This window comes from Egretta garzetta, unplaced genomic scaffold (genome assembly GCF_000687185.1).
Source record: "Egretta garzetta isolate BGI_Z169 unplaced genomic scaffold, ASM68718v1 scaffold523, whole genome shotgun sequence".
In the NCBI taxonomy this organism is placed as follows: Eukaryota; Metazoa; Chordata; class Aves; order Pelecaniformes; family Ardeidae; genus Egretta; species Egretta garzetta.
In genome coordinates this window covers 380570-407751 of record NW_009259177.1, presented here as the reverse complement: position 1 = coordinate 407751, position 27182 = coordinate 380570, and the positions used below count along the sequence as shown (strand labels likewise).

The window sequence follows — 27182 nt, the reverse complement described above, 5'->3', positions numbered from 1 at the left end:
TGGTTAGAGAGGAGAAGACAAGACATTTTTAGTTCTGCACACTTATATTTCTCAATGTTCAATATCTTATAACTATGAGAATTAAAAATGGAAACACATCCTTTTGAAATGAAGAAATTCCCCTGATTATACAATGAGATTCAGTTCTTGTTTCTAGCCTTAGTAAGATAAAGGTCTTCGAGACATGAAATCATTGCACAGAAAAAGTAGTATAGAATTTTAAAAAGTTTTTAGAATTCAGAATTTTGTTTTATTCATATTTCTTGCTGTAACATATCTGAATTGATAATGAACTAGTGTCTAAAGCAATCAGCTATGAAAAAGGACAGCAAATTAATATCAAAGGCCTACAGCAGCTTTTTTTTCAGTCCATTTGTTATCTACAAAATATGCAAAGAAACAGAATTCAAAGTTTCCTTCATAGAATCATAGAATGTTTTGGGTTGGAAGGGACCCCTAGAGGTCATCTAGTCCAACCCCCCTGCAGGAGCAGGGACACCACTAACTAGATCAGGTTGCTCAGAGCCCCGTCCAACCTGGTCTTGAATGTTTCCAGGGATGGGGCCTCCACTACCTCTCTGGGCAACACGTTCCAGTGTTTCACCACCCTCATTGTAAAGAATTTCTTCCTTATATCCAGTCTAAACCTACCCTGCTTCAGTTTAAAACCATTACCCCTTGTCTTGTCACTGCTGGCCCTACTAAAAAGATTTTCCCCATCTTTCCTATAGGCCCCCTTTAGGTATTGAAAGGCTGTAATCAGGTCTCCCCGCAGCCTTCTTTTTTCCAGGCTGAACAAGCCCAACTCCCTCAGCCTGTCCTCATAGGAGAGGTGCTCCAGCCCTTGGATCATTTTTGTGGCCCTCCTCTGCGCCCACTCCAACAGGTCCATGTCCTTCTTGTGCTGAGGGCTCCAGAGCTGGATGCAGTACTCCAGGTGAGGCCTCACCAGAGCAGAGCAGAGGGGCAGAATCCCCTCCCTCGACCTGCTGGCCACACTTATCCCAATGCAGCCAGCTTTAATGTCTTAAAGCTGACAGTGGCTTCATGATAACATCAGACAGCTCTCTCAACACTTTCAGATGTACGTCATCCGATCCCTTAGCCTTGTACATGTCCAGCTGCTGTATGCAGACATAGCTTTGCTGCCCTGTCCATCAGGTAAGGGACCATGCATCTTCCATACCTGCTGCTGCTTCTGCTAAATCGCCCACAAACCTGTAGTATTCCAAATATCTGGGAACAGCAATATGGAAATTCTCTATCACAAGAACAATGCGAGAGGTCTCATCTACTTTGTACTGCAAAGAAACATTGAACACAGCTCAAACACTAGTCAACGGTTTCATGATTGGTCATATAATTTCTCATTATTACCAGCCATTTCAGTTAATACTGTTGTTAATCTGCGTGAATGTTGCTAAAAAGGTTATTTCGAAGGCAAAAGAGAAAACTATTTTGTGTGTTATTTTCAGAAATCTAGTTTTTTTCCATAGCTGTCTGCTTTCCGAACATGCATAAATAAAATTATTCATACTATACAAATCATAAACCACAATACAAAAATCCCACATTAAGCACACTATAAAAATAATCCTATTTGTGGGGTTCCTTTCATGATAAAGAATACCACGCTATCATTAACCTTCATACTCAGTCTTTCCTTAGCATTGGGTTTTGACACACATAATAGATTCATCTTGGAAACAATAACTCTCTGCATAAGAAGAAAATTTCATGTTATATAGCAAACTTTTTGTTTGCTCCATCAAAGAAGTTGCCCTTTATATTTTTGAAGCCAGTATCCACAGTGCTCTCCAAATTCCCCCTAGGTCAAATGAGCTTTCCTGCAGCATGAAGTTTCACAAAGTGACAGCACTGATTATTCATAATAGGCACGCATTTTTGGTCCCACTAGTTGAAAAAGTAACAAGCTGCACATTGAATTCTGTTGTGACACAAGTTTTTGTTTATTTAACTTTTTTTTTAAGAAGATGAAAAGGTACTAGTGTAATTTCATAGATTATTAGTTCTTGGCTAAAATATTACTAAATGCCAGAAGGTTGTACCTTAATATTGGGCTCACTAAGTGCTAATATCCCACGTCCTTTGACAAAGGCAGACTGTGGGAAGGGTTGAATTCAGGTAAGCATGCTCTTCTGCTCCATACTTAGAACATCGCTCCACCTTAAGCTAGACTATGTTGCAAGGAATCAAAACTCAGTAAGATGCTCAATCAACTGAGTGAGATTTTTGCTTTGTCTTTTGAGGCAAATCACTGTTCATTAGGAACAGCTACTAGTCATGAATGAGATGAAGGAGGGTGAATGATCACCTTAAACTGATGGGCAATATGGTAACATACAGCCCACGTCTTTGAAAAGGATGGGAAGAGACAATACAGAAGAGGATTAAGCCCTCCCTGGTAACAGAAAAGTTGGCTTTTTAACATCTGCTCTCCCAATTTCACAGGAACTGGTTCCCAGTCTCTTCAAGGGGCAAAGGTGCAGGTTTTCAGGTCCCAGTGTAATCATTTGAATAAAGAAAAAAAAAAAGGAGCTTTCCCAGAGATAAAAACACAGTGGCTTGGGGGAAGGCAGTGCTTCTCATCCTCCTCGTTCCCTTCCCAGCCTAGCAGGTGGCACAGATCACCTTAAAGATGAATGGCCAATCTGGATATCATTATCAGAAAGAATTTGGTTGTTTTCATGACTCATATTTAAGAATTTAAGTTTCAGCAGCCTGTAGCTTCTCTTGATCAATGTAAGACTGAATAGTAAACAACAGCAATATTACAGATTGTCTCTGCTGTTGAGACATGACATTTGTATTATTTCTTATAAATCTGTGTGCTTCAGGAGTTAAGGCCACTTACTATTCAATATTGGTATCAAATACTCACACCATTCAGCAGTGACTGCCACTGGTAACTTCCATTCCAAGTTACATGTTTTCTCCACTGAGGTTTTACACAGAAGTTCTCTGAAATCTCTCTATTCAAATCTTTGCTGCCTGATCAAGCCAAGTTGCTGTATTTTTCAGGCATCCAAATACAAAGCCAGCAATTAACTGTCTGATTTTACTTTCAGTCCCTTGAATATTCTGCACAACACTTGGCACAGCTGAGTCACAAAGGCCAAAATCAAATTAAAATGCAAATGATGTTTATTATTATGACAAGAAAAAATAGAATTACGTAATCGAACTCAAAGTAATTCATTTTTATGGTCTTTGCACTTGTATACATAATCCTAATGTATCTAAGATAAGAAAAATAGTATTTGAAATACAACTCAACCAGAAAAAAATCTGAACTCCAAATAACTTCTCTATTTGTGTATTTCATACTGAGCTAAGTGTGAAGCTCAATACTGATACAAAAATGTGTTGACAAATATTTTTGTTTAGTTACCTGATTTCCTTTTTATCAAAATAGAAGAAAAAAATTATGAATCGAGACTATCAGCTTAGTTTTTCTGTTAGCTACTCAGTAAATGACATGTTCAGCTTAAATACTAATCAGTCTTAGTAACTCTTACTTATTAATCTCCTAAGTGACAAGCAGCATTTTGTCCGTACATTTATACCATCTCCATCTTCATATGAAAATGCTGGAATTTTCTACTCAAAATTTATCATCTATGTACTGATGAAATATACTTTTGCCCTTACTGTCTGATATAAGGAGGAGTATATCAATAGAGTTTTATGTCCTCTTGTTTTGTGCAGACTGCCTCCATGCTTCCTATTGTAAATGTGAACAAAAATGAGCTAAACATACAGCTCTTGACAAATAGCAAGCTAAATACTAACTGTTGCTAAGAAATATGAAGATAAAATCTTCTCAACAGGACAAAAAGGTGTGTAGACAACTAGCTACCTGGTGCAAAAATCTTCAGATTAGAACCTGTGTTCTCTTTTCTTCCCTTCCTCCATCTCATTGAAAAAAGCAGAATCTTGAGTTTTTCCGTTAAGAAAAAATACAAAAAAATATTGAAAGGAGTACTCTATTAGTTTCCTTTATGAAATGCTAATTATTTTTATAAACACCAAACTGGTTTGTTATGCCAATAAAATATACCTGGAACTCAACAGTTCAGCTACAAAAAAAATGCTTTAAATGTTTATAAAAGATATTTCTAATTTTTTTGACACATTTGAAAATACTAATTAGAATTTAAGTTCAATAAACAGAAAATTTTACACGTATATTCATAACGAAATGGTTACAAAAGTAATATAAAAGTACCCAAGTCATCTAAACACCTATAAAAAACTTTCTCATCAAAACCAAGAAGATGGAAAACTGACTGAAAGGAAAAGTCAATGTCTCCTTTATGAATCATGTAAGTCCAAAGATTATTTCAGCATCCTAACTATTTACTTTAAAAAATACATTTGTTCCTTTTAGAAAAAACCTACAGCGCAAATTAAGCTTCACAGAACTGTCCTCAGAAACACTCTGTGTGTAAGAGCTATAACATTAAACTTTAAAGATGTTCTGAGCACTTTTATAGCACACTGATATAGATGAATTAAAAAAACAATATAATGGGCATGTCTGAAACTACTGCTGGTTAAAGTAACACTTGGCACTACATTCCATATGAAGCTGAGCTAGCAGGTATATACAACATTCTTAAAAATAAATTAAGGATCCAGACATTTGTATTGAAAAGAAATTCAATCGCCCACATTCAGCTCCACATCCTTAACACCTAGAAGAGTTTTTTGCTTAAATTGTTTTAGAAGCTTCTTATTCCTCCTCATCAACTTAAGAAATAACTTCTGTAAGAATAGTTAGCATTTTACAGTATTCCTAAAAAAACTGATGAAAAGCTGTGATGGAAGAAAACTGACATTCAAGAGAATGTTTCTTCATTTCTCGATCACCATTTAATGCTACAGCACTATAGCACAATGAGATCAGAAAGCAAATGTATGTTAGAATCCTATTGTGCCTTAGAAAAATTCAAGACCACCCACTCACATCAGGTTACTATCTACAGCCTAAAAAGGTTCCTGTTGAACCTGCCTGAAGCATGAGGCTGGACTAGATGACATCCTAAGATCCCTTCCAATGGCAATGATTTTGATATTGCAGGAGCAATTGCCTAAACCAAAACTACCATCCAAATGTATTAATATCACTTATTCACAAAACTCTAATTTTCACTTAACATTAAAATGTAAAACTACTTGATAACGGTAACAGGCAAAATAGAAATAAAACGGTTCATTGTTTTAAACCTAATGCTTGCAAACCTTCCTTCAGAGCTTCAAATTGGCCAACATCACTTCTCTCAAGACTACTCAGCTCAAAATGGCAGCATTTTTTTTCCTAAACCAGTCACATATAATGGGGCTGTCCTGACTCATTTGACTGGCAATGACATTAAATCTAGCACTGGCACGTGAGATGTTACGTATGAAAACAAAGACAAAACCCCAAATTTGACATGAGATGGAAAATAATTTTAATAATCAATATAACAATCAGATAGCTTTGCCAAAATAAAAGAAATATATATAGCACTAAAGATTAATAGAAACTTGTTACTAGAATGGTCTCAATAGACTGATTAGTATTTAATCATTCTCCAAATGTTTCTATTGCTAAATAAAAGCTTTAGTGGTAATGTCAACATAACCACATGCCTTGAAAGTAGTGCCATTGTATATATAGAGGCAGTATTTGGGCATAACTATGTTCTTAAAAGCCACCTTACTCCTTTAAGATTGAAACAGTGCAAATAAGGACTTCTCTCTTATGTAACCAGTGTATGAAATCTAAACTCAGCTGCTTATGTTGGAAATGGCCTGTAGCCATCCCACCTCAATACACGAGCTAGACAGATCTCGCAAGTTAAGTAAGAGTCAGGTCAGGACAGTATTTGGTTGCAACTGAGGCAGAAAAAATTAGAGCTCTGAAGCGATTTCAATAAATTTTTAGTTCAGCAGATAGAGCGCTTTTCCTTGTCATTCAGTACTAAAATACTGGTATGATACAGTGTTAAAAGAATTCTGTGATGCAGATAGGAGATGTTGATACCACATTCATCAATCCTTAACATCCTATACCTTGAGCATAAAAATCTCCGCTCCAGCCTTCCAAGCATACATATTAACCTGATTCAGTCAATATAAAGTGCAATCTTTCCTGCCCTTATTATGTAATGTAAGAGCTGTTTTCTGGCTTCCCATGCATACATTTGTTAACAAATCCCAGCATTGGAACTAAATACCAGTTTTAAGACCCACTGCATCAGCAATGCTGTCATTAAGAAAAATTCTCTGTTTAGGACCCCATTCAGCCTTTCCCATATATATGGATGCAGTGGCAACTCATGCTTTCACACGCACGCCCACTCTGTAAGGTGTGGAGTATGAGCTTCTTCACATCTACCTCTGAGGAAAAGAATAAACATGTTGGAAGCTGAATCTGACCAAAGAGACACACACACGCATCAAAGGTATGCTTAGTACAGCCTGCTGGACAATTTGCTAATTCTAGAAACAATTCTCCCTTACTTCTGATAACTCACAAACTTGCTTCCCCTGAGGCTTCTTCCCTCCCCATAAAAAAGTAAACCAGGACTTTTGTATCTTGAAGACCACTTTCAACTGAGCAACACACAGACACTACTGAAATTGCAGGGGGAAGATCTTAAGATACTTAGACAAATTGTTTCACCCAACTCGTACAATCTTCTCAAGCTTCATGTTGACACCAGTCTGCTCAACCAGTACACTCAGATTTGCCATCTTTTTACACTACCATCCTCACGGCTTTCTCTTAGCCACATCTTCCCAAGCTTACTTCTAATACTGAGCAACATATTGTTTTCAAGAAATACCTAGATTTCTGCATCATTTCTCTCCCATCTCCTTTTCTAAGGATGTACTGTTTGCCTACCTGGTCTTAAATTATGCCACATTTTGAGGATGCTTAGGACATGTTCACATACCTATGACTACTTCCACATGAAATGTGCTCTGTTTAAGCCAAACAAATGCATTCTGCTTATATGAACAGACATACAGATTGAATAGATGTAAGGTATTCATTAGATTGTGTCCTATGTTATTTTCCATGGGTAACAATCTCATTAATACTTCTGGTTTTCAAATATCCTATAGAGAAAAACCATCAATAAAACACAAAGATAAAAAAAGACTGTACTACAGAGAAAACATTGCACAGCTCAGCAACATTTAACAGATTTTTTCAAAAGTAAATATATTAAACCATATTTTTATATTCTAAAGTACTTGGTTTCTAGTATGCATTTTTACACTATAATTTGGTTTTCCCACCTTTTTGCCATTGTGTCTCAATTAGCATACATAACGAGCCAACGGTAACTCAGGGGACAGTGGTATGGGCAACTGCAGTTGCTCAGAGTATATGTACATGCATAGAAAATGGTTTTAGTATACAAATACAGATAAAAATTATTACAAGTTTTACAAACTATTTATAGTCAGAGCAAATAAGTTATTCTGCTAAAAACCTAAAAAAGAATATGGTCTTGCTGAAGAGGCATCAGTATTTGTTCACATCATCTCTTGATTTAGCCAGGAAATACCCAACAAAATGTTAATGAACTGATCCTTAGCATAGCACTGCATGTTAGTCACTCCATTTCAGCTCCCTGATCTAAAAACCCTAACAAAAACAATAAACTTGTCTTTCACAATTCCTTGGCAGAGATGTATTATTGATAACTGTGAGTGTATGCCTGCAATAACAATTCAGAGTACAACCACAGGAATGTTAAGTCAATTACGAAAAGAATCCAGTAACATTTTGTTCAGCTAGTTAACACCATCAGTTATATATATATAAGTTGATGCTGAACATAAAATACAGAAAGACATGTATATTGTGAAGAAAAAAAAAAGACTTAACACTGTACTATGTGCTTTTTATGGAAATGTTGTGAAAATCTTATTCACTAGTCGATTTATTTTTTTTTTTAAACCAAAACTGCCAGGAGAAGAAGAGTTCCCCACTTTCCTTCTTTGGTATCATTTACTACTGTGTATTATGTACCTCAAAATGAAGAGATACTGTCTTGCTAAAGCATACAAGGGACAGGACATCCTTTCTCTGCCAAGAAACCTTCCTTTCAATCACGCAACCTGTTTTCCTCCTTTACCTGAATTTAGGGAATATTTGCAAGAAAAGTGGAAACTAGCACTTTTTTAGAAAGTGGGATTATACAATTCTGGCTGCTTCTACCAGTTTAGTTTCATTTTCACCATGGTACATCCCAATGTCACTGGCCAGTTTTGGATACAGGGTTTGTGCTACTTAATATTTAGAGTTCTTGTAGGACCACTGAGAAGGAGCTTATCTGTCCCAGCGATACTTCTGTAATAGAAACGCTTTCTGATCTTGAAACTATTAAACTGCAGTCAGTATATGGTAAAGACTTTGCAGCCCATACAATGAATTAAAACACAATCACCATGCCTGCAGAGAAAAGAAAATTAAGTACATACAGAAAAGATTTAATTACAGTTTCAAGTGATGTGATGCTGTTAGTGAAACACCTAAAATTATGCAATGCCAGAGAAGACTGACACTCAAATTGACAAGTTAAGAAAGCACTAAAGGTACAAGTTGTGAAAAGCAGAAATCATGACTCAATAGTCTTCATGACTATTAAGCAAGTATTCTTTATTGCAGCACTGGACACACAGGGGATAGCTCCTCCTGATGTGCACGCCACACAGGGAGTTGCATAGCTTATATACAAGTTTTACAAACATATGACAATGAGTTCCCGAAATTCATTTACATGTTCCCCTCCCAATCACGCATGCTCAGTGACTTGAGTCAGTGGTCTTTGGGGGTCCCCAGTGGTCATTATAGAGGGGCTTCTCAACAGTTATTTTCCACGACCTCTGGGCCTTTCTTCCACAGATGGTCATAAGTTGACTCAGTGAGTGGCAAGGCCTGGTCCTTCTGCGCTTATCTTGGGGGTCGCTTCAGAGTGACTTGAAGAACCCATTCAGGATCTGTTAATCCTGTTACAAAGAGATAGAAAGCTCCCAGACAGGTTGGCATCTCACACTGTGAGCCACATCCTACAGCTATCAGCTACAAGCCACAGGCTGAACTTTCATATTCTAGCTATAGTTGGCTTCACAAAGGTCTTCTTGTTAACCCTTTAGCATCCCTTCACAAGTTATAAAGCATTGTAAAAAGTAAAAAGGGAGGAAAAACAACTGTTAAAAGTAGACTGTTGCATGTATTTTGTATGTCAGGATAACTTTGAATTGGGCCCTGTCCTGGTTTCAGCTGGGATAGAGTTAATTTTCTTCATAGTAGCTGGCATAGACCTGTGTTTTGGATTTAGTACTAGAAGAATGTTGGTAACACACTGATGTTTTTAGTTGTTGCTAAGTAGCGCTTAGACCACCCAAGGACTTTCTGATGTCTTTAGTTGTTGCTAAGTAGCGCTTAGACCACTCAAGGACTTTTTGAGCTTCTCCTGTTCGGCCAGGTGTGTAACAAGCTGGAAGGGAGGACAGCCAGGACAGCTAACCCAAACTGACCAAAGAGCTATTCTATACCATATAACATCATGCTCGGGGGAGTTAGTCAGGAGGAATGTGATCACTGCTCAGGACAGGCTGGGCATCAGCATCAGTCAGCAGGTGGTGAGCAATTGCACTGTGCACCACTTGTTCTGTATCTTCTGTATATTCTCTTACCATTATTATTGTTATTCTTCTTCTCTCTTATACTATCTCTACCTCAAGCCATGGGTCTTCCCCCTCCCCCCACCCCATCCCACTGAGATGTGGGAGGGGGGGAGTGAGTGAGCAGCTGCATGGTGCTTAGTTGCCAGTCGGGGTTAAACCACAACAGGCCTGAATTTTAACCAGGAACAAGATGTACTGAAGTATCACACTGCATAAATGAAAGCAAGCAACGGTTTCTAGTCATTCCAAAACCTGCACAGCTGTAACCTCAGCAACAAGAGAAAGTTTTTATTCCTTATCTTTTCATAAGGAAATGCATTTGGGTTTGTTACCCAAATAAACCTTTAGTGGAACAAAATAAATGACAGAAGAACACTTTTCGTATTATGGCATTTAAAGGTCTCTTTAGTGCGCTTAGTTGCATTTTTCCATCTCATATTTAAGGCAGCACATTTATCTATGCTGCCGGCATTTGAGAGGCAGCCAGATGTTGACATACAGAGAGAATTCTTTGAAAGAAATACAGTTATAGGTAACTAATTAACTTGCTTATATATAGTCAAGGCATTATAATAAATATGCCTTGATTGCACAGTTAATTGTATCCCTCGTGCACTACATTCAAACGTTAAATAGTAGCCTATATAGATAACATACAGCGACAAGTGCATCAATATATTATGCACTCACTACAATTCACAAGCATTTAAAATAAGCTTATTGCAATTGAAGAAAAAGTTGTTTTCCCTAGAACTGAACAAAGTACATTGTATTTTCCCCAGAACACACAATGCAGACCTGATGGTTCTACCCTACTTTTTCTGTAAACTTGGCATAACCGTGAAAGCAAAACCCACAAGCACCATCACCTCAAAATTACTTTAGAAGTACAATAAAATGGTAGCTCAATTGTATGAGGAATTTTATACTATTCATCCCTACTTTTGGGGCACAATTTCTTATTCTGCTCAAAGAATTACAAAGGATGCGGTGGGTTGACGCGGGCTGGATGCCAGGTGCCCACCAAAGCCACTCTATCACTTCCCCTCCTCAACTGGACATGATAGAGGAAAATATAACAAGAGGCTTGTGGGCTGAGATATGGACAGGGAGAGATCATTCACCAGTTCCAGTCACAGGCAAAACAGACACAACTTGGGAAAATTAGTTTAACTTATTGCCAATTAAATTAGGGTAGTATAACAAGAAAATAAAAACTAAATCTCAACACACCTTCCCCCCCACCCCTCCCTTCTTCCCAGGCTTAACTTCACTGCTAGTTTTCTCTACCTCCTCCTCCTGAGTGGCACAGGGGGACAGGGAATGGGGATTGGGGTCAGTTCATCACACGCTGTCTCTGCTGCTCCTTCCTCCTCAGGCAAGAACTCCTCACACTCTGTCCCTACTCCAGCCTGGGGTCCCTCCCACAGCAGACAGTCCTCCATGAACCACCCCAACAAGAGTCCTTCCCACAGGCTGGTTCTTCACAAACTGCTCCAGCATGGGCCCCTCCCTCCCACAGGGTACAGTCCCTCAGGAGCAGACAGCTCCAGCATGGGTCCCTCCCTCCCACAGGGTGCAGTCCACAGGGAGGCCTGCTCCAGCACAGGCCTCCCATAGGGTCACAGCCTCCTTCAGGCACCCCCCTGCTCTGGCATGGGGTCCTCTCCCTCAGCTGCAGGTGGGGATCTGCTCCCCCATGGGCCTCCCTGGGCTGCAGGGGCACAGCCTGCCCCACCATGGGCTGCAGGGGAATCTCTGCTACGGTGCCTGGAGCACCTCCTGCCCTCCTGCTGCGCTGGCCTGGGTGTCTGCAGGGCTGCTCCACTCAGAGTTTCACTCCTCTCTCTGGCTGCAATTGTGCAGGTTTGGGTTGCCCCCCGCCTTTTCAAACATGTTATCCCAGAGGTGCTACCACCATCATCAATGGGCTCAGCCTGGGCCAACAGTGGGTTCATCTTGGAGCTGGCTACATTGGCTCCATCAGACACAGGGGAAGCTTCTGGCTGCTTCTCACAGAAGCCACCCCGTAGCCCCCCCACTACCAAAACCTTGCCATGCAAACCCAATACAAAGGAGCATACTGTCCCCTCTGCGTAGGCTTTGCGTAGGTTTCTCATACTTCAAAGCTTGCAATGATACTGGTTAATTGCCAGATTTCAGCCACCTCTCTAACCTCTCCCTTTTAGTGGGTGTGAAAGGGTTTACTTGTAGTATATATTGCCACTGAATTTTATCTTGTTCTCCTGGATTCTCAGCAGCAATTCCCAAGTTAGAGGCTTCCCCAGAAAGCACGTCAAAGGATTCCCACCCACACACTGAATATCTAATAGGCCCTGACCCATTTTCTCCTTATTAAAGCAGCACTACATACTTTAAAAAAAATAAAAATAATAAACAGAGGCTAAATGAATGCAGGAATTGCAGTTGGAACTCTACCCTCCTCAGATTTTAGTTCTGACAAAAATCGCTACCAAGAAGCAAAGAGACATTTAAAATACAAACATAAAACACATTTTTCCTCAATGTTCTCATTCAGTGACTTATTACTCCAGCTGTCTTTCAGCTAAGTACAAGGAGGACTTCATTTATTAGTTCTGAATATAGGAAAAAATGCCCTAATTTAGCTATACTTCTCTTCCAACCATATCTTTGGGCAAATTTCTGCAACTTGAGCTTTAATAATCCTGTAACTCAGTGACTTAAGGATGCTTAAAAAATGAAGCCTCACATTAAGTAACAGTTGAAACTATGTAGTTTTACTAAGATTATTAACATTACCTAACCAGAATAAGCAATAGTGATTAACACTGAATATTTAGAATTGAAGTTTTTTATGGTAGGATGAACTACTGCAAATACTACTGCAAGAGTCAAGAGCCGTCATGTATTCGATATGCTGGAACTTATTAACATCCCCAATTAAACAGGTACAATATTCTGTTTTAAGTAACAGAAAACAATTCATGATTTGACTTTCAATTTTTTCAAACTTTCAATTTGCCCATTGTATTTACAATCTCAGACATAGCGGGAATCAGATTTTACTGGTTACGGCTGCACAACAGCCTTTCCCACCCTCCCTGTGCCACCACCACCAAAGGAAGTGAAGCGCTTCAGCAAGTCAGATAACCTCTCCCAAAGAGAGAGGTGAAAACCAAACAGAAGGGGTGAAAAACCCCTAGAACAGAAAATCAATGAAGAAGTTTAACTGACTGAAGAACTGCAGCACGGAAGTATACATCTAGGGCTGCTGTTCTTACAGAAAGGACAGCCCTACATTTCTCTCAGCTTGCAACTGCATGCTGCCATTTGCCATTGACAATTATTTCTGTGGCTCCCTGGTGAGCCAGGGAACTATTTTACCTGACAGTAGACCTGACCAGATAAAGATGTCAACTGGATGAATTCCCTGAGCTTTTGATACCAACACAAATTTGAATTAAACTGGTAAAATGCTAAGAGATTTATTTCTAGCACAGTGCAGACAATGGGCAATAAAACCCCATAATATTAGATCAACCATCTTTTAATGAATAGTGAAAGGAAAAACTCCATTTATGAAAGTTCCATATCTCATAACATATGTAAACCCTTTGCACTTGTAACTGATTTGTAAGCAAACCCTAGTTTTGTCTGTTATTTATAAATTAGATACTTATATTCCTCTGTCCCCTTTTAATTTAAAAATGCTTTATGCAACTGAATTCCCAGGGAAAGCAGATTAATAATGAGCACATATATCATATATGAACATTCTTTTACCTTAATTTTCAACATAAACTATTATGAAAAAAGATCTATTTACCTTCTGAAAAAGGACCCACCTGTTCTTTGCAATAGGAAACACAGAAGATGAGGGAAAACACCAAAACAATTAATAATAATGCTCTGTATCTTACAATATATATACACAAGTGGCATGTGGTCATCTTTCAATAATTAAGACTTTTCTCTAACAACACTATCTTATTCTAATGATAACTTGCATCTGTCAAGGTGGACAACACTATGTCTGTAATCCAAGTAACCAAGTTGATAGGATTTTATGAACAAAAATAGGAACTAGGAGACCTCCTTTGTTTATAAAGCCATAGTAAGTTATATCAACTGTAAGGCTATATTGATTAAAGCTCATCTTTTCACAAACATGAGCAAGCAGAGACTTAACAAGGTGAATCATTGGCAGAACATCATCCAACACTTGTAAAATCTCTTCATCTACCTGGAAAATAAAATTCCTTTGCACTCAGGTTTGTATAGGATACCTTACAAATAAATATATATTGAATCATAGGACTGATCATTGTCTTGTGTTTTGTGAATGTTTCTGGAAACTTTTATTAGATGTGAGATTAGCTTTAACTTAGACTACATTTTTTCTCCTATTACATGAAGAAAAAGACTTTACAACTCCAATGACATCTGGTGGAGTTTGCAGGCTTAGTTTAAAAGAAAATGAACTTTCCTTGCCAATATTCTCCACACTGCTCTGTCAAAAAGAGCATTCTCTGGAGAAATAACAGTTGAGAGAGGAATTCCACAAATTTGTAAGTATACACTGTGTGTCACTTCAGCCCACAAAGAACCGAAAATCTAGAGAAATATATTGAAGTGATCTTACAGAGTAGGATGACTAGAAACTGAGCTGTGCTTTGTCTCATGCTTGAATTTTTCCCACTGGGCCTCTGACAATGGTATTTGTAAAAGGAATGCACAGTTTAGCCTTTTCTTTTAGAAAAGGTGAGGAATACCTTCTGTGTTGCTCGAATACTATTGCTTAGAACTCTTCTTTTATGCGGGGAAACATGACTGAACAACCAGGTGTTTCTTTATCCGCCTCTTCCAGTTTTCTTCTTAAAGGAACAATTTGCTTTTCCTCATGTAAAAACTCCTTTCAAATAAATAAACTGACATTTTCAACATGACAGTAAGCGTCCTCTCCTTCCTACTTTCCCTAAATTTCTTAAGTATTAATTATTTCATATGATTTTATTTTGTTTCTACGTATTTTTACTTCTTGGTCAAATTTAAACAAGAGCACTTTCTGAAAAGCTCAATTCAACACTACATATTGCACACTTTTGCATGAACATATTCATGCTCTAACTGGACTGTTTCTTGAATAAAATAAAGAAACAAGAACTTGGTGTAATTAAAAAAACCTAAAAATTTATATTTAGTAATTGTTCGTTTAGCAAAAGCAGCACTGTTTAAAAGGAAAACTGAAGCATGAGCTTTACATGAAGTAGCAGCTTATTAATTTGTTTAGTAGTTTCTGAAGCAAGTGACAAAATATTTAGCAAGCCTACAATTGAACTACAATTTGTTTTTTAAAAATTAAAATATTCATAACTCATATTTAAATTACCTCATTACTTAAAATATATTATTCCATCTTTTTTTTGATTTACCACTAAGTATATGTTTTTGTACAACTCTGCCATCAGAATCATCTCAAAGGAAGCAGAGCACATAAATATTTTTTAAATCTACTTTTAAGTATAAAATCGGCTACTTGATACATACTCAAAATTAACAGCATACATAAGCATTTAACTCCAAAAACCTCAGAAGAACTCGCATGCGATTACTCATAAATAAATGGCATTGGATCTCCTATTTAATGGGGTACACACAGCATATTCAATAATAAGCCATTAAAAGCTCCATATTAAAACTATAAAAATACATTAAGTTGGGTATGTAATAGCACAGTATCAACCTTATCTTGACCATATTTAAGACAGGAGAAGACAACTTACGGGTAGGATTCTGAAAGCTCCTGAGCTATTTTATAAGCTGTGGGATCCCTGTCTAGTGCATATATTGTAATGTCCTTGGCTTTCTCCAGCAGAGCTGCAGTATGACCTCCGGCTCCAAACGTCATATCAAGGAAACACTGCTGAGTAAGAAAGACACCACCATTACCTCAGAACAGAAAAGTGATAAACCAATTGATGATTTAAAGCTTCTTTTGCTAATCTCATATGCTGGAGGAAAACATGCCATTAAATATAGTCGTAACGCCTTTTTGGAAATATTTTGTGCAGAATTGCAATCAGGTCATAGCAATCTTTATGGAGCTTGTGACTCCCCCGCCAATCCTTCCAGAACAAAAGGACAATCATTTGGTACAACCAAATGCAGCTTCATACACTTCCCATTTCTTTACATTCTGAGTTTAGAAGAAAGCCACTTGTTTGACTGCTTTGTTTGGACTCGCTCAATTTGAGGCATACAAAGATATATATAGGACATGGGCCTATAGGAAGTAATCAGCACCATCTGCTTTGTAAGAATGTAACTAAAATGAATGCATCTAATGATGGATTTGTGTATTGATTTAAAAAGATTACACGATCATATTTTTATATCGCAGATCAATGTGTGATGGCAGCACAGGCACATATATCCTTACTAGGACTACCCTAACTAGCACAGAAATTCAAGTTTTCAAAACAATACCATCAACATGGGGTTCACTGTGCAAGGATGAAGCTATTTATTTAGGTTACTAAGATACACTGAAGCCCAATCCTGCTGTATCTTCTCTACAATCATTACATACGTTAATTAGATGCAGAATAGCACAAAAATAACAACAATCCCATTTCAACTGCTGATGTGACATACTCTATGGGCTTAAGTTACACCTTTTGATAAACAATGTGCATTTCCTTGCTTTTGAGGAATATTTACTGTCCATGAACATACACCATGTCCATTTTTTGGATACACAAACTGAGACTGGAACATTTTTAGTAATACCAGGCAGATATAGCCATCCTCTCCAGTCTTCTGAACTAAAACTGAAGACACATTCAAGGAACTTTGACCGCACTCTGACTAAAGCATACATAGGTACAGATTCAGCACAAGTTGAGTAAAATTGGGAATCTAAATTCCTCTAATAAGTCTCTCTGAACTCAAAGTTCCTGAAAATAAATGGAAACTCCACATTCCTGCCACCAAAAACTTCACAAAAAAACCCCGAAAAGTACTTTCTCTCATATTTGAAAAGGGTGATGGGATCATCAAATTTCACATGGATATAAGGTGACTTCAAAGGGCTGGTTAACTCCCAAGCACACCACAGAGGAGACCATCTGGAGCAAATGGTTTCCTGGCAAAGAGGGAGGACTGAGCAACTGGTGTGGAGCAGGTCCCAACATGAGAAAGGAAGGAAGAAGCAGAAGGGCAGCTGAGATAGGACTCTTGAAAGGTGAACACCACTCTCCTGATGGCGCTGCAGTTTGTCAGCTCATTCTAGAGAGGTTTCTGTAGTTGGAGTCCATTTGACCAATAGGCTTAGCTCCTGAGACCTTCCTAAGAAACAGTGACTTCAGACACAGTCAACCACCTTGAACAAAGGCAGGTTGGGCTATACGATTCCACTAACAGGAGAAACACAAGAGAATTAGCTAGAACTTAATGCTGGTTTAAGTCTTTTTTATTTGTAAAACAGCAGTACTGTTTCTAGAAGATGCCCTGTGCACCTTCCTCCTTTGGCCTGACAATACTGGCACTTAATTGCTTAAACATCAAGAACTACTTTGTTGACAGGAATAACTGGCTTTTCACTTTGTAATGCGGAGGTTGTATGACTGCAATTCCACTTTGGAAATATTTCCTTTTCAAATTACTAAGCAAGTATAATTCTATACTCAAGGGAAAACATCCTGGCATTTAGAAAGAGGCAGATTTTTTATTGTTTCATGACAGTGTATTTTAACCAAAGTAGAAATGCGACTGAACAACATCTTCTCTCGTTTCTGCATCTCTGAATTCCCGTAACTCTTTTCTCTCAGTTGATTTAACTGACCTCTGCTGATTGGGAAGAAATCAGGCTCCATACAGGCTAAACTAAACTAGAAGAGCAGATTCTCGATATCTTTCAACATTAATAACTTGGTTTGTTTGGGGGTTTTTTTTCCAATTCTCAAATTATTTTTCGATATGAAACAGTTTTTGAAGACCTCTTATCAAGTGCAATCATATTCAATAAATTTCATGTGAACTAAACCTATTTACAAAAATTATACACTGCAAAGCCAAGTACCTTTTAAGGAAACTTACCCCTTGAAAGAATTAAGAATCAACCACAAAGTCCCTTGGGATAAAAATGGAAATTCAAAAGCAGTGAAGAACAGATTGAAGAAAAACCCAAACATTCTTCCAGATACAGTTTTTCTAAAACATAAATAAAGGCTTTTTAATGGAAATCCCATAATAATAAAATTGAGTATTTATGAAACTAATAATCCAACTCTACTGTGGCTAAAAGTGAAAATTATGATTCTTTATGATCTTTAGCTTGGCATGATTTAATCTTTGTGTTATACCATCATTCTTCCTAAGCCTATACTCTAGAAGCAGGACTTTCCTATATTACACAAAGTTCATGGACAAAACCAAAATTTAGTTGGCTCATCTTCCAGTATCAAATTGCACCATTCATATGAAAAAAATAGTAAACTGACACCGAGTAGTATTTTTTTTTGTAAGGAGCACATAAAAGAGAAACTTATGTTACAGAATATATATCCATACTACATAAATGCTCCCATGATGTAGTTAAGCATTCTGATTTATCTTCTGCCATAACAAAACCAAACGTATATTCACTAAAACCAATTTGATAAGCACAAAACTGGAACAGTCAGAAAAATGTGGGTATTATTTAAAACACAACTAGCCACAAGAATTTAGCTAGGTTTTGAAAACACTTGCATACATTAAAAACTCCAAGATACTGAAAGCATTTATTTTTTCTATAAGCTCTCACATTATCACTGTTGATCAGATTCAGATAACCTCTCTTATGACAGAGGATCCATTTAGTATGATTTTTTTTCAACTGTACTGTTACTATCCTTGTAAAAATCCAATACTGGCTACTGAATGGGATATTAAAGTCACTAGATAAATTTATGTTACCTCTCAAATTAAAATGACGATAAAAGTATTTGTTAACTCTACACTTAGCTTAGGGAATTGCAAACATTAACATGAATTCTAGAAAATACCAAAAATCCTCTGAAATTACTCTTTCAATTTCTAAGAGATATCTGATATTCTTTTGATTTCCACTCAAGTGATTTCCATTCAATCCTTACCAGAAGTAATGTACATAAGCAATAAACAGATCTTTCATCTTCTGTTTCTGTAGAAAATCCCTTTAGAAAATGTGAAGGAACAAGAGCAAATGAAAACCACCTCTATTTCCTGCATAGGATTAACCACCCACTCAGGAATGCACTCAAACTTGGTCACAACAGTGTCAAGATTCATTTAGGATTGCACTCATTCTGCAGCAACTCAAAACAACCAAAATCAATTAGATCATAATTCCTCTTAGAAAAAATAAGTTTAATCAATGTGAGTAACATCATCTGGGTTGCATTTAGTTGATTTGTTTATACAAGATAAAAGAAACACTCTTATTTGATAACATAGCTAGAAATCTAGCACTAAAATTTTTGAAAACCTCAACATTGCCTTTCCTGAAACAGACCTACAACATTGGCAGGAAGAGTCAAGGAAGGCATAGGAAGTGCTAGAAGTAGCTACTTCAAAAAAAATTTAGAAAAATAATTTTATTCCACTCAAACTCACTAGTAATGTGAAGCTCCAGAAAATAGTCTTTTTTTCACCAATAGGTTTAGCGAATCACTTGTTTCTTGTACACCTATTCTTTTTCTAAACATCTAGTTGTTCTTTGGTGATCTCTACAATTTATGACACAGATTCGCTCCTTTCTGCCTTTCTCTCACCAACACTTCCATACTTTGGAGAAGGTCCTTTTTTTCATCAAGTTTGAATAGCAGAACATTAGGGACCTTTTTGGTCAAACATATATCCAGGCAATTTTGCTATTTAAGCAATATTTAATACTGCTTGGGGTTTTTTCACCAAATTAATTTTTGAAGATCTTGTGGCTAATTCAAGAATTTCTATATTTGTTATTTTGTTTAAGTCTCACCTTTCCTCACACACATCTGCCTATCACTATTTTTAATTCTGATAAACTTTAAGCCTGATAAACCTCTCATACATTCTGAATATTAATGAACCATATAGAAGATCTTATAAATAAACCGAAAGTTAATACTAGCAGTGCAAAGGAGAGAAAAAGTATCATTGTACCCTGACATAGTGACAAGCTCTCAATATTCTGACAGTACCTAACAGCTTTAGTCAAGAATTCATGCAAGCATTCGCTGTGAGTAAAGGCATGCTCAAATTATATTGCCTTTTCTAAAAAAAAAAAAAAAAAAAAAAAACCAAAAAAACCCCACCAAACCAAACCAAACATAAGCCAACCAAACCTTTAAGCAACAGCAGACAACACTAACATGATCTTTAAACTAGGAGCACTACATAAAAGAGGATACAGCTCTGATTCAAGCAGAAGTGACTGCACGACTGAATACACAGTGCTGGATAAAATACCACATCACCAGCATTAATGGAACAGGCTAAAGCATTTTTGGCATCCTAGCAAACCTAAATAAGGCTACAGTACAGTTTGGCATAACTTTTTAAGGTAAATAAAACCCTTCCATGCATACTCTTTGAACTGCACAGGTACATATGCATAAACTAATAAGGAAGAACTCATACAGATGCCTCAATCCAAATGTTCCACTCAAAAGCAACATTTTGCATCTAGAACCTAAAAAAAATATATCACCATAAGCTATCAAATAAAATAATTTTTTTTACAAACACAACAATTTTGGAGCATTGATCAGATTTGAAATGAATCAACTATACTATACTGCCTTTTAATATGCTTTTTATATATATTCCATTCATCTTTCATGCCTGAAGTAAGAGAAAGATACTTCATTTTTTCTTCCTCTTTCTCTCTTGCTAGTAGTTTTTAATCAAATAAAATTAAATGACATTTTATCCTTCTGGTCCTACAAATACCGGAAAAGATTATTACATGAATTCCTCCTGCAGTGACTCACCGTTCCATTGTTAAGTTATGATAGCCCCATCAGAGTTCCCCTCGGGAATTTTATAATCAGTTTGTGACGGTACGTTTTAGAAACCATTTGGTTCTTTCATGACATACAGACAGCAACAAACAAAAACTTTATAGCCTTCATTTTACAACTACCTCCAAGATAGTTATATAGATACACAGAGTTCATCTTCATTTTCATATACAAGACTTTCCACTGACAAGCTATCACCTAATAATACCTTTTAAGCACTTCATTTTACTATGACTGAAGTAATCTACCATTCCGCTTATTATTGTGTTCCGCATCTAATACAGTTTACTCCACAATACCTGACAGCCTTTGCAGTTGTTTTTCCTTTACTGTGTAACAAAATGAGACTGCAGAACTGATAGAAAATTGAAACTCAAACATGACACACATAAATTGAAACTGCATGAGACTTTTTTAAAAAAAAATATGTAAAAAGAGAAGTTTTCTCCCTAGTTCCAGAAATTTCTCATCTCTGCTTGCTTTCCTTTTTAAAAGCAAGAACTTTGTCACGTTCTGCAAGTCATTTGCTCCTTCAGATGTACAGCTTTAGTTTCTGTTGCTAACCTTAACTTTCAAGCACCTCATGGCAATCAGCTGATCTTCCACAAAATGTTTTTCTTGCTCTTGCAATCCTGACTGTCTCAAAAAGGACTTTGACAAATTGTACATGAGTACTCCACCAAAATGTCTTCTGTCCCAGGTATCGGTTCTTCATGAGCAATCTCTCTTCCATCACTCACCACATTACAGATTTCTGCTATTTACCTTTTGGTCTAGATAAACTATGGTCTCAGCTTGTTCATATTTATACAATACCAAGAGATCATTATTATGCCATGATTAACTAGTACAGACATTCTCCACTGCTCTTCCCAAGAGATGAATTTCTTCTAAAAAAACAGAGAACATTCTGTTCTTCCAAAAATGACCTTGCACTGCATAATTATTTTTTCTTTAACCCCCAGCCCTATTGATAGTGACCATCCTCTCTGCCTTCAGCAAGTATTATCACCTGAACCATCTTAACACCAAGTTCACAGATTAAAAAATAAAAATCAATCTCAAATCAACCTTCCTGGGAAAAAGCAGTTCCTTCCTCCAGCCCCTTGTTTTGTACTTCCTCAAAAGACACACACATGCAGAGGGACAACTGTACAATTATTCCCCTTTGATGCTCTTGTATCAATGTTGGCAATTTTCTCTTCTTGTCTGAAGAAATTTTTCTTTAAGTGGCAGTCATTCAAGTCTAGCAGGATAATGTACTGAGCAGACCATTTTGCAGTACCCTTCAGAGTACATTTGTTGGAGTATCTTCCTCAGAAATTAAATGCTCATAGGGCCCATCAAACATCACGAGCGAATCACTTGGAAGATAATGAAGACAGCTGTCATGGCAGTCAAACAGAATGGCAGGCCAGTCATGGGAAGACAAACTAATATTACATATATTACAATGCATTACCTCTATACAATGTAAAAGTAACTCAGCTTTGTCATTTGCTATGTATGTAAAAAAAAAAATGTATCAGATGTAGTTTTAGGAGGAAAACGTTACCCACTAGTAAACCAAAAGAAGGGAAAGAATCCTACTTAAATAGTCACCTCTTTTAGCTAATAGGAAAGACAATATTCAAAAAATCAAGTCAAGAGTAGTGCTGTTTTCAGAATAGAAAACAAGATGACTGCAAAGTTTAAAATACGAGCAGAAAAAAATTAACTTGGAAAAAATACATACTTCGCCAGTACTGTATCAATATTATATAGCAATATAGTATGTTAACAGTGAAATGTGCCTGCTGGAGGTCTTTCCACCCAAAACTGGGCTTAACAAACAATAAACAAGAAACACAGAACTTTCCTGTGGGAGGTACAGAAAGAAAATATATCCACAATCCCCGCTGCCACAGCTGAGAACACAGCCCCAGTCCCAACAGTTCCTCACCCTCCATAGTCCATCTTCCAGAAGAAAAATCAGTACTTCGAAGGAATAACAATTATGAAATTAGTATCTTTTCAGTGCTTGCACAGCATATTTATTTTGAATGTAAATGCCACACTACTTTTTACAGCCTTGAAATAAAAAATACCAGAATACTCATTTTTTTGAAACAAATTTTGCAAAGAGAAAGGGAAGAACAACTATCCAGCATCCAAGCTATGCTACCTATCTTTCCAGCTTATTAGAACAAGAGAAAATGCGCGGTATATACTGCTTGAAAAAGAAAATGAAATGGAGAAAGACACATTCATGCAATTGAGACATCAAATGTCAACATAACAATTTTTCTTGACATATTGTTATATGGGGTATTCTAGCAAAAATAAATTAACAAAAATAAATGTTTATGCGATGAGAGCAGTAACATATTTGTGTGATACTAAAGCCACCATCCACTAGTGTATTCCAAACCAGTTACATCTAGGTCACAGCACTTCTCTTTGCTTTCACTGATCTTTCTTAGTGGGATGACAAGCCAACATCTGTCACAAAAACACAGTCTCCATATCTGAAATGAGTGCTAGTGTTTTCTTGTAAATGCAAAGAAGGCTGAACTACTAGTATGCTTGTATTTTGAACTGAGATGCTTGTTAAGGCTAACAATAAATATTTAATTTACTACTGCATTGCCAGGCACTGTTGGTAGGTATCTAAGTACTTACTCTTATTTTATTTGTATCTATTTGATTGCTTGCTGAAAAAAATCCCCAGGAACAGAAAAGTAATATCATAAACAAAATAATCAACACATTACAAGACGTTTTTTGCCTCTTCATTCTCCTAGTGTTTCTATGGTGAGTCATGTTCTCTAAACTTGCTGTCTGAATTTCCTTATTATTCACAACAGAAATTGTTCATTGTCACAACAACTTATTTTCCACTCTGCTTTTATTTTTCAAATATCAACTCTATGTGTATTAAAGTATAAATATATCTGACCTCTTGTTCAAACATCTTGAATTTTACCGTTTTAATACAGTGAACTATTTCATATACAAGTAAGGAGAATAACAAACTGAGTTGAAATGGGGAACAGTGACAAGGAATTCTATAGGAATCTTTTTCTAGCAGTGATTTTTTTTTTCAAGGAATAATCACTGCAAAGGTATGAATTAATATAGACATATTAAAAATAATTACTGGTGTAAGTGCTTCTTGAATAAAGCATGATAAAGCATATAGACTACTGTTTGGGCATATATTTAAGGTCCACAGTGGGAAAAGGCAGAGTCTCTTCTCAGTTCCTTAGTCTTTTCCTTCTCTTCCGCAAAGCTAAAAATCCACCAGCTCAAAGCTGAAAACTAGTGCTCAATGCTGGCCTTTGTTAGTACCAACCTCACTGAACCTATAGTTTCAATAAACACAGACAGAAAATTAATGAAGTAAAAATCTAGAAGGTGATACTAAGAAGGAGAAAAAATATATCCAAACTTTAAAGTATTTCCTGCCAAGCTTCTAAAAGTAGGGATTCTGTTAAATCACAACACAAAACAGAACTTACTCATAGTACAGAAGATGGTGAGCCACCAAAGAGACTTCAAATCCTATCCCAGCCAGGACTGAGAAGGCCCAAGATCCTAAATGGGCTTCTGTTAGGAGCTAGTGGCAAACACTGCTTTACAAGGGCAACCTTCCCAAAACCACAGCTCACTCCACATCCACTCTCTACACAGAATTACAACATACGTTAAGGTTGGTATGCATGGAGAAGGAATGGGAACCTCTGTGTGTGAATACATCATTTCTGACCCCCAGAGACTATAAGTAAGAACACAGGTAGTGCATGCATAAATATGCATACATATACAAATTTCTAATAGCAGGAAGAACTACCATTTGAAAAACTAGCATTTAACAAAACAACTTAAAAGTACTAATCTTAAAACTGTTCTGATTTGCAGTCTCCATTTCCAGTTATTCCCAGCTAGTAATAGTCATTGATGAGAACAAATAAATATGGCTCATCTTATTCCACTTCATTTTCTGAATTTCAATGGAAGACCAATTACAAATTCAGTGTATGAGCAAGTATTTATCATCCCAAAATACATCTAGTAAATATGACACAAAATGGGAGAAAAGGCTCTGTTGCTTTGAAATCTAGAACTCTCAAGCTACAAATATTTCATTCATGCCTTTTCAATAGCTATTCTGACATTCTTTGGGATACAATAAAAAAGTATCAGTGCTCATATACTGTTGAGGTGGTTCTTCAATCCCACTTCGTTTTTTGCTTCATTAAAATGCTTTACAATATGAGATTATCATACACCTTAGAAAACCAGGGACTTATGGGCATATTCAAATGCCTTAATTTTAAGATAACTCTCCAAGCGGATCAAGAACCAAAAATGTCTTCAGAAACTAAGAAAAAATCCATCCTAATTGAAATAAACTTCCCATGTTGCAACATGCAGCAATATACTACACCACAATTTTAGAAACAGAAAAATATTATGATTTTCTTTTTCTAATAGTCTTTTTAATGTACAGGATATATATATAGAACATGTTCAGAGGGCCTTTACAGATCACCTTTCTCAGAAACAGGTACATGCACACCAGGGAACAGTAAAAAAAAATGCCATTGTAAGTTTTATAAAATACATAGTAACGATAAAACAAGCTTTCTAAGCCAATAAATAATATATAATGCATTTTTTCAGAATGACTTCACAATCACCTCCAAAAATTCAAGTTAACATTTTTGTTGCACAAACATTGAACTGTGTAGAAATATGTATTCTACTCTGTACAATGTAAATTAATTCAGGTAGCAGAAGCTGGACAACCATGTACCATGGAGCTCTGAAAGTTAGGTTGCCCCAGTGCCTTAACATGGCAAGGACTTAGTTCCATATAAACCAGTTAAGCTATTTCTGGGACCAATGTGATTTAAAGTATTCCCACGCTACCAAAACCACGTACTTGTTACAGAAAGTGATTTTTAATGAACAGAAAAGATAGTTATTCTGAGATTACATTATGCTCTAATTCAGATACTGTTCTAAGAAGCTGAATGAATGGAAAAAAACTGTTCTGCGCAACAAAGCATTTTAGAAGAAAGCAAAAAAGTGTGGGGGTTTTTTTATACCAGTATCCAAATCCATACCTCATCACTACTGAAACTGCACTGAAGTTGTTCACCAACAGAAGGACAAACAGTACTTTTCTCCTACCCTCTTTCTCCATGTCACCTCTTAAGCATGCACAACTCAAGCCTACTATAACGATTTCCACAAACTGTTGATTTTGAATCAAATTTTGGCAGTACAGGTTATCCCATACATCGCTCAAAATACGATTATGTTAAAAATATTGGTTTGATATGCTGAATACAGTAATTGAAAAGGCAAGCTAACCAGATTTTTCTATTCTTCTATTTTTTTACATAACAAAAAAACCACTTCTAGACATTTATCACATATTCAACATTCGCCCTTCTTAAAATGCTTGTCTTTAATCCAATTCATCTTCTTTCCCATGTGGACTGTGACCTTTCTCAAAGAAATTTTAAGATTAGTTTTTGCAAACTACAGCAAAACTTCTAACATGAGCCTCAAAGATGTTATTTGAGATACATGCAGAAAATGTTTCTTCTGCAGCTCATCACTTTTGAAGACACACATCTATCCGCTACAGTAGTTTTGACAGATCACATTTATGACTAAATGTAATGGAAAAGAAAAATGAAATTTAGGACTGCCTTAACACTTGTTCTGAACACAGTCCAGAAAGTGATTAATAACCAGCAGACAGCTAAACTTCAGTTTTGTAACAATTTAAAACACATTATTAAGATATAACTTTGTCAGAGACAAAAAGAAGTAATTTCAAACCTCCTCCCATGGAGTTTATTTCAGTTATTATTTTGCATTTTAAGTGATCTTACAATTATTTGTGAACGAATTATGATGGTCATTGTGAGCAGCAAATAAAAGGAACTTTGAAATATTTCCCTTAGGTCACTGTGAATATATTTATGTAAGAATAAGAAAAGAAAACGTTTTCTTTAAAAAACTTATTTAAATTGATATTTACAAACAAAAAACCCAAACCTATTAATTGCAGTGCCATTGCAAAGTCACACAGGTAAAGTCACTTACACCAGCTCAGTTACACAGAACAATCCAAAGTGTCAGTAGTGTTGACTTTGGAACATCTTATTATGGTAACAAACAATCTATTTAAAAGAGACTAATGGAAGTAGGATCACTTTTCGTCTGAAAGACATATGGAGTCTTTTTCCTGTCAACGGAAGTTCATGGCTAGACTCAATTTACAACTCTGATCAGACTAACACACTTTAAAATCTACAGTGTAGAAATCTCACAAATGTTCTCCTATTAGATAATTACATAACTCGTTAACATTATAAATAATTATTGATAACAGTCCTTCTGCTAATTGTACCATTATATAAAAACAAGTTAACTCAATTTGGCTTTGAGTATACT

At 36.5% G+C, this 27182-nt stretch overlaps 1 protein-coding gene across 1 annotated transcript in view; it reads right to left on the bottom strand.

Annotated features, from left to right (window-relative positions):
- The window catches only part of METTL15 (methyltransferase like 15), a 96130-nt gene that overhangs the window by 45085 nt on the left and 23863 nt on the right, over positions 1–27182 (bottom strand). Inside the window, exon 2 of the mRNA XM_009635576.2 lies at positions 15483–15619. Within this exon, the coding sequence (XP_009633871.1) occupies positions 15483–15619 (137 nt within the window). The remainder of the gene's footprint in view (positions 1–15482; positions 15620–27182) is intronic.